The sequence below is a fragment of the Sinocyclocheilus rhinocerous genome, unplaced genomic scaffold (genome assembly GCF_001515625.1).
Source record: "Sinocyclocheilus rhinocerous isolate Xijiao unplaced genomic scaffold, SAMN03320098_v1.1 scaffold945, whole genome shotgun sequence".
In the NCBI taxonomy this organism is placed as follows: Eukaryota; Metazoa; Chordata; class Actinopteri; order Cypriniformes; family Cyprinidae; genus Sinocyclocheilus; species Sinocyclocheilus rhinocerous.
The window spans coordinates 183,178-191,987 of NW_015629570.1; the positions used below are offsets into that span (position 1 = coordinate 183,178).

At 36.0% G+C, this 8,810-nt stretch overlaps 1 protein-coding gene across 1 annotated transcript in view; it reads right to left on the bottom strand.

Moving 5' to 3' along the window:
* The window catches only part of aox6 (aldehyde oxidase 6), a 26,318-nt gene extending 23,925 nt beyond the window's left edge, over positions 1-2,393 (bottom strand). Inside the window, exon 1 of the mRNA XM_016551439.1 lies at positions 2,318-2,393. Within this exon, the coding sequence (XP_016406925.1) occupies positions 2,318-2,393 (76 nt within the window). The remainder of the gene's footprint in view (positions 1-2,317) is intronic.
* Between the last annotated feature and the right edge of the window lie 6,417 nt (positions 2,394-8,810).

Sequence of the window (8,810 nt, forward strand, 5' to 3'; positions counted from 1 at the left end):
GCAGATGAGCAAACACTCTGACACAAATGTCTTGCAGACGTCAAATAGATGTCTCCGTGATGTACGTGTGTTACAATGGTTAATTTCTTTCTAAAATAAATTGTTTTGTTTGTGTTGTATCAGTCCAAATGGGTTAATGAGTAGTTCTGTACTAAGGCATTGACTTCAGTTGAGGGACAGTGGCAAAGGTTAAGCTAGACTCAAGGTTACACATTGCTAATCATGGTAATGGAATGTTTACTTTCTTTCGACATGACCAAGAGTCTTCGATTTCTTGACAATCATGGCTAATGGCTCACTTCACAGTACAATGCAAAAAAATATATATATTTTTCTCTTTTGTCAGTGTTTTTTTTATTTTTTATTAACAAATTATTTATTCGTTTTTTTTCCCTGTTTGGACACCTTTGAGATATGGAGAGGTTTACGTTTCTCATAATTCCCACTGAGTTAATAATATATTTGGTCACTGCCTTGTACGTGTAGGGTGCTAAACATGTCCATGTACTCTTCCTCTATTTCTTTTGTTTTTCTCCATCCTATCCCCCTTTTTATGAACAGAAAGACACACATCTGCTTTCCATCACACCTTTGCAGCTATGACTCGCTCTCTTGTATTCCTTTCATCTCTGTCCAGTTTCTTCACTCACTATCTTGCTTATACCTTTTGCTCTTTATTCATCATATTTTCTACACTTTCTTTCTGCTTTTTGTGAAGCCAGTAACTTCTGTAATTACCACCCTGGATCTGTTAACTGTGTTTAAGTGAGTGTGTTTGCTTACTTTGTGTGTGTGTGTGTGTGTGTGTGTGTTTACTCAGGTCTTACAATCACAGACTAAAGCAGCAGAGATGCTGACAGAAGCAAACTACTGTTCGGCTAGTCACAGTCTTGCACAGGACCTTCGTGAACACAGTTACCATGGATTCTGTCAATACAGATAAAGAAATAACCTCTCCACCAGTCTTTTGATATGTATGGTCACATAATTTTTTAGGATTGAATTTACTGTACCATATACCATTCTTTGGCTGAACAAGTATGTTTGGTTGAGCCAATTTATCTTTTTCCGGCCTAGTTGGGACGTCAAACAGTTTGCAATTTGTTTGGTGCTGCTTGTGCTGCATAAATTGCACATCTTGACTTTAGTTGTCCATGTTTTTCACCACGTTTAGAACCACATGCTTCAGTCCATTATTATCTGAGATACAGCTGCCTATTAGTCATGATAGAGTGAAACAAAGAACGTCCTGTTTATAGGCTGATCAATTCGACATGCATGCGATTTGCTCAGCCGAAACTAGTGTCATTCAAAATAGACTCATAAAGGCCATGCATACACACATATACTGTACATATACAGTACACACACACTACTATTGTAGTTTTTATTAATATTTTGAATAACATTTTTTTTATTAATTACATTTTTTTTTTCAGATTTCCCGTTTTCATTTTAATTTGTTAGTTTTAGTAATGTTGTTGTGTATTTTTGTACTTTTTGTGTTTTTTGAATATGTTAATTTAGTTTATAATATTTTTTTATTTAGATTTATTTATTTTAGTACATCAGGTTAAACAAAATGGAAATAATAAATAAAAATAATTTTTATGTTTATAAAAAAGTATATATATATTTTTAATGTCTATTTTTAAATTATATTCTACAGTTTAAATTATATAGTTTAAAATAATTTTTAAGTTTTAGTTGTTCTAGTATACCATGTTAAACAAACTAGAAACAAGAAATGTTGCTTTAAAAAGAAGCACTTTTTAAATATTTTATGTTATATTATTAAATGTTTTTTAATTATTTTAGTTAATTGTAATAACCGTAATATATATGTAAACATTATTACATTGTAAACATTATTAAATTAATCTTTTCTACACTTGGTAAGAGTAGTGCTTTTGCATGATGCTACATCCACATCAATAAGTGGCAGTATACATTTCAAGATGGTCTCTAAAACAAAATAGTTCTAAATATTTCTCAATTAAAGCACTTCTAACTTTATTAGCTTGTAATCATATTTGTTATCGTTATATAATTCTAAGTAAACTATGTAGAAACTAGATTTTAACATGCAGTAGCCTATGCTTTAAGTATGATCACTAGTAATAGCAAGCCTTTCTTCAAAAATCAGCATGATCTGAGGTATCATTTATGTACTTAGCACAAATTGTGTTAAGTCAAATCAAAGTTTAATAAATCAGTTTAAGGGTTTGTTCAGATCTCTAACCCCAAGTATTAGCAACAAAGGTGACGCTTAACTTAGCAAACACCAATTAAAAGATGTTAGCATTGCTACGCTTGCCTTTGTCAGAAACGTTCAGGCACACGAAGCGGCTGAACTTGTTTACTTCAGTAAGCAAATGAGGGCTCTTGGCCATTGTCAGCAGTGCGGCAAACGGCCGGCTCGGGACGGTCCCGAGGGAGCTAACATTTGCAGTAGCCTTTGAAAGGTCCCGCAGAGAGAGGTTTCTCTTTAGCTAGAGAGGATCGCCAGGGGGACACTTAGCTTTCATTACTTCCTGAGAGAGAGAGAGAGAGAGAGAGAGAGAGAGTAATGCACTTCAATGTTACATAAACGGCCTCAGGTGCACCTTCTAGGTATCAAACCTCTCTTTTATGGGGAAAAAGGTTGAATAGTATTTAATGTCCTTTTCTAGGAGGAGGGAAGTGTTCTGTGAAGCTTTATGGCTTGTGAAGGGAAGCCCGTATGTGTTTTAGTGCAGTTAGGCTGACATCTTGATAAGACTTGTGGTGTTTAAAGTGCCTTGTTGTGCTGCATGGTAAATGATTGAACTTTTGTTTGTTGGTGTGTGGATAAAGTTTTAAGTGGTTTTAAATGGTTTCTTTTTCTAAAAGGCAACATCAAGTTTTCCACTTTTGAACAATAAATTAGTAGCCCTGGAATAAAAAAAAAAAAAAAATTTCCCTATGTTTTCAAATGAAAATGTACATTTATGTAATATATTTATATAAATATATAAATGTACATCTATCTATCTATCTATAAAAAAATAATAATAATTCCCTGATGTTTTCAAATGAAAATGTACATTTATGTAATATATTTATATAAATATATAAATGTACATCTATCTATCTATCTATCTATCTATCCTTTATAAAGTTAGTTATTTAAAATATAGAAAACTTTTTATATTCGTTTTTATATTAATGTGTAATATTTCAAAGCACATTTTTCATATTTTTTGCATTTCATGGGTTCACATTTTTCTAAAGAATAGTACATTCATATAAATAAATGTATGTATAAATTCTAAAATATTAAACATTAAAAATGTTATATATTACATTCAAATTATACATTACAAATGGCAATGGGTTCAGAAAGATAAACTTAATTCAAAGGGAAACAAGATTGGTTTTCTATTTTTTTATGAACAATTTAGACTGCCATTCATTTTGTTTTTGTTTCATAAGGCCTAGCACAAGGCTATTCAATTAGTTTTATTTGAGGGCCGGATTGTTGAACTGAAATTTTGAAGGGGGCCAAGGGGGTGGGTGGCTGTCCCGATCTCTTTCTGAGGGGCCTATAAAATTAGAAATTAAATTTCTATAAAAATTTATAATATTATCAACACCAACATCTATAAAAGGTTAACATTAGTGATGTCTGTGAATCGATTAGAATAATAAAAAAAACTAATTATTCACACATTTTTCTATAATTAATTGTAATTAACTGCATATTAATATATTTATATTGTCATAATTTCACATTGAACCTCCAAATTAATGTAGAAACAATATAAAGATAGTTTATTTTAAATATGTGTTTAATGGCATTTTTTTACTAAGTAGCCTATTATTAACAATGGTCAGTATTTTTTATAACAATGCAATACTGCTACTGATGTCTCTATTAAATGCATTTTGCCCTTAATTTTAGCCATTGATTATAGCAATTCAACGTTACAGTATAATTGAAAGCCATTATTTTTAACAGTTAGTAGGTCCTGAAATATATAATTTTTAACTTTTAATTTAAGTGAACTTAAAACAATCTTCACATAAACCAGAAATTGTATATGCATAAATTAATCTTTATTCAAGCTACAAAACTTCAGCGACTAGCTCTTAATCAGCGACTAGAGCAGTCGAGTGATTTCTTTTCTTTTTTTTTTCTGTGATTTACATCAATGAGGCTTCATCAGATTTCACTTTAAAAGCAGCGCTGTCACTTTAAAATCTGATGCACATGACGCGTATCTGACACACATCCGATTTTCTCCCAACTCTTTACGGTTATTTAAGACTTTATAACTCATTTAAGACCGTGTTTACGAGGTCACTCGCCAAAACCCAGCATTTTGACATAATTCTGTTTTTGTCCATTGAAGCGCTACTGGCGCGCTGTCTGAAGCGGGGCTCAGCTACAGCCGAACACGCAGTCTTTCAGATTCCATTCGATAATCATCTTCGTCCAGTGTCTGCGCTATTTCTCGACAGAAGTTATGACGGACAACACTGCCTTTATACTCCTTTAAACTAGAGTTGTGGATATGTCATAACCCCCTCACACAAGCGCTTGTCAGTGCTGCCATTCATTGATGTTAATTTGCGATTGTTGTTGTTGTGTCTCTCATCTTTTTCTTTTGCGATTGTGAAACAACGGCCCAGGCCAGTGTTGCCACCTTGTGGACAAACTAATTAGTGCAAAAACAATTCAAGATGTAATGTGCGACCTGAGCGTAGGCTACTCTCCCCTCGGGCCGGATGAAGATGAATGGCGGGCCGGATGTGGCCCGCGGGCTGCCAATTGAATAGCCCTGGCCTAGCTTTTATTTTCACTGAAATACAGCACGTTAAATGCTAATGTCACATGCTGCCTTTGTTCTCAATGCTACCTTTGTTAACATATTTGAATCGAACGCTATTTCGTACTGCTGACCCTTTTAACTAGGGATGCACCGATACCGATACTGGTATCGGTATCGGGCCCGATACTGGTCTCCTGTACTCGTACTCGTACTCATTAAAATGCCCCGATACCAAACGCCGATACCACACAGCGTGTGATAAGCGCCATATTCAAACAAAGAAACACCAACAACAGAACAACAGACAGCAGAAAGGAGTTAAGTGTATATATGTATGCAATGAATATAATGTTAAACATTCAGTATTAACGCCTGTATAGCTGGTGTGCGCGAGCTGATAAACAAAGCACGCTGAGTGGATTGAGCGTGCGGCAGCACAGATGCGAGAGCTAGTCGAGTGAATATATCTTACCAAAAATAAAAGTATCGGTATCGGGCGAGTACTGGAAAAAGTGGTATCGGTGCATCCCTACTTTTAACCCTCAAAGACACACTTACACACCCACCTGCAGACACAGACGCACATTGGAAATCATTTAGCTCTCTTACTTGCATTTATTTAGGTCAGAAGAAGAAGCAACTAGAGTATATAAGCTTGTTACGAGCTGCCCTGAAGAAGTGTGTAAATGTGAAGCCCCAGAGCGGAGCTCTACTGGGGAATTCAATGTATGTGCTTTCTGACAGACTCGTTAATCTATAGAGCTGCTCTGTACGGCTCAGAAATAGGTCAAAGCTGAGACTAGGGTTTTATACGAGTATGTAATATGTGTGTGCGAGTGTGTTTCACCTGAAAGTGCATACAACATTGCATCTGCACTATGGTTGTCATTACAGAAGACTAAAATCACATTGCTTGAACCAACTGTTATTTCATGGATAATATTTCATTCAGTTGGTCCAAACATCCCATTGTGTGAGCCATGTGCTCTCTTAAAGATGCAGACTGTGACTTATGTGTGGTGTGATGTAGTATTTAAGAGGCTGACATGTGTTTGGAACTAGAAGCAACAAGCTAGCTAGACGCAAAATAGGTTTTTATTTGTGAATATGATTGGTGCACTCTGCAAAAAAATAAATAAACAAAAAAAAATATTTCCAGCTCAAGTATCTTAATATTCTTAAAATAAGATTTACTTAAGCAAAATGACTTAAGTCTGTTTGAAAATTAGTCTTTTTTTTTTTTTTTTGAAGAAAAAAAAACAAAACATCAAAGTAAGTGTTTATGCTTAAAACAAGAAGAAAAATATCTGCCAACTGGGTCAGAAAAATAAACCTAATTCAAAGGATATACAAGATGCTTTTTCAAGATTCTTTATTTGTACTGGAAAACAAGACTAAAATAATGAGGTTGCAAGGTTGTTGCTAGGCGGTTGCTAACATGTTCTTAGTTTGCCATTAAGTATCTAGGCTAATCTGGTCTTGAGCTCAGATCCTTCTGTAAATGTTAAGTTTATTGGAATTTTGCCCGCATTATCCACCAATTTAATACTGTGGTTTGATAGCTGATAGCTAATAATTAATTAAATCAAATGTAAAATTAAGATAAAGAAATGGGGTTGCACAATTAATTGAAATAAAACTGAAATCATGATATAATATATATGATATGTAATATATATAAAATGTGTGCAATGTGTGTTAGCAGGTTCTTCAAATCATTAAAGGTCCCATATTGTCAAAACTGAAATTTCCTGGCTTTTTTCATGATAACTGAGGTCTAGGTGCTATGTAACTACCATATAAGTTTCAAAACAGTCAATCCACAGTCAAATGCACACAGCCTGCATAAAGTAGCTGTGATTTTACTTATACCGCAAATATACATTCTTAAGGACATCAAGACTTAAAATAAAACTCCAGAAAGTTGTAAAATATGTGACCTTTAACCCTCAGTATCAGCCACAAGAGAGAGAGAAAAGCGGACATGATAAAGAGCACCCTTGATCTGCAGGAAGTCATTTTATAATTGAGATTGTACGTCTGGAAAATATAGCAGCTGTCTTCTGCAGCGTATTTCTGGTTTATATATGTCTGTGAGGCCAGACTGCTGTTGATGCTGTTAAAGATCAAACACTATAAGCAAACACAGAGCCTGATAGTCCACGATCAAAGCACGGTGCACCCCAGTCAACATCGTAAATACACAGATGTGAGCACTCACACTCTTACATTCATACTGAGATGCTCTGGATCTTGTGGTTGTGATAAAACACTTCACTGATGAAATATTCTCAAATGCTTTGATGCATAATTCTATTGTTCTGCCTCTTTAGTAAATTTTACAGGGTCTTCCAAACTCACAGTTACATCGGACCATGATACTTCTGAAGGCATGTTCCGGGTTCAATACAAGTTATTTATGAATATCTTAATATCTCTTTAAAATGAAGGTTCCAAAAGGAGGTTTTCACAACAATGTCATAGAATATCCATTTTGGTTCTCCAAAGAGCCTTTAGTGAACAGTTCTTAAAAGAACCAGTTTTTCTTAGAGTAAAGGACGTTTTAATAATCTAAGAACCTTTTTCCACTTTAAAGAACCTTTTGTGGAATGGAACGTTTCCATTGATGTTAAAAGTTCTTCATGGAACCATAGATGCCAATAAAGAACCTTTATTTTTAAGAATGTGAAAGTCTAATGTGGAAAACATACAAAATTAACACATTTATATCTTGTTTACACTTTTAAAAGGTAACGTTTATCATGTTTCATGCATTTCTGAAAATACAATTTTTGTTTTCATAAACTAAGAGATTAGTCAAATTTATGTAGGTATTCTTTGTAAATGTGAATGGTATTTGCCTGTGCAAAAGTCCCTGTCATGTTAAGGGTGTTGCTAAAGTGTTCTGGGTTAAAAGAGTTTGTCGTCAAGTCTCTACGATAATCTGGTCTTGAGATACGGCTCAGATCGTTCTTTAAATGTACATTTATTCGATTTTTGCCCGCATTATCCACATATTGAAATCGTAGTTTAATAACTTAAAGTAGAAATTAAAAATTAAAAAGTAAAAAAAAAAAAAACATAAATTTGATACATTTAAATCTTGTTTTTTACTTTTAAAAGAACATGTATTTGAAAATATATGTTTCATTGTATATGATATTCTGTAAATATGATTTTTGTTGTTTTTATAAACTGCGAGATGATTTAAATAGATTTTTTATGCTAATATATACATAGCTTAAAACTTGTTTTGAACCCGAAACATTCCTTTGAAGGGTTAGTTCACCCAAAAAGGAAAATTCTGTCATTAATTATTCACCCTCGTGTTGTTCAATGCAGACGGATGGCTTAGGGGAGAGGTTTAATCAGACGCTCAAAAGGATGCTGAAGCGGGTGGTGGCCGAAGATGGGCGGGACTGGGACCTCATGATCCTGTACGTGCTCTTTGGAGTCCGGGAAGTACCACAGGCCTCCACAGGCTTCACCCCCTTCGAACTGCTGTTTGGGAGACAGCCCAGGGGCCTTCTAGACGTGGCTCGGGAAGCATGGGAGAACCAACCCGCCCCCCTTCGTAGCCTCGTCGAGCATGTGCGGGAAATGAGGGAAAGGATTGACCGCGTCATGCCTCTGGTTAAGGAACACCTCGTGACCGCCCAGCGTGCCTAGCAACGCCTGTACGACCGGCCCGCCCAGGCCTGGGAGTTCCAGCCGGGCGATCGGGTGGTGGTACTGGTCCCGACAGCTGCGTGCAAGTTTCTAGCGACCTGGCAGGGGCCCTACACCGTAGTGGAACGGATGGGACCGGTGACGTACCGGGTGCGGCAACCTGGCCGCCGACGGACGGAGCAAATCTACCACGTTAACTTGCTCAAGAAGTGGGTCCCCCGGCCCGAGCAACTCGCCGCGCTGGCCCATACCGGCCCTCCAGTAGTGGACGAGAACCGCAGCTGTCGGCGACCCAGAAAGCGGAACTCGAGGCCCTGGTCAGTCAGTTCCAGGATGTGTTCAAGGAGA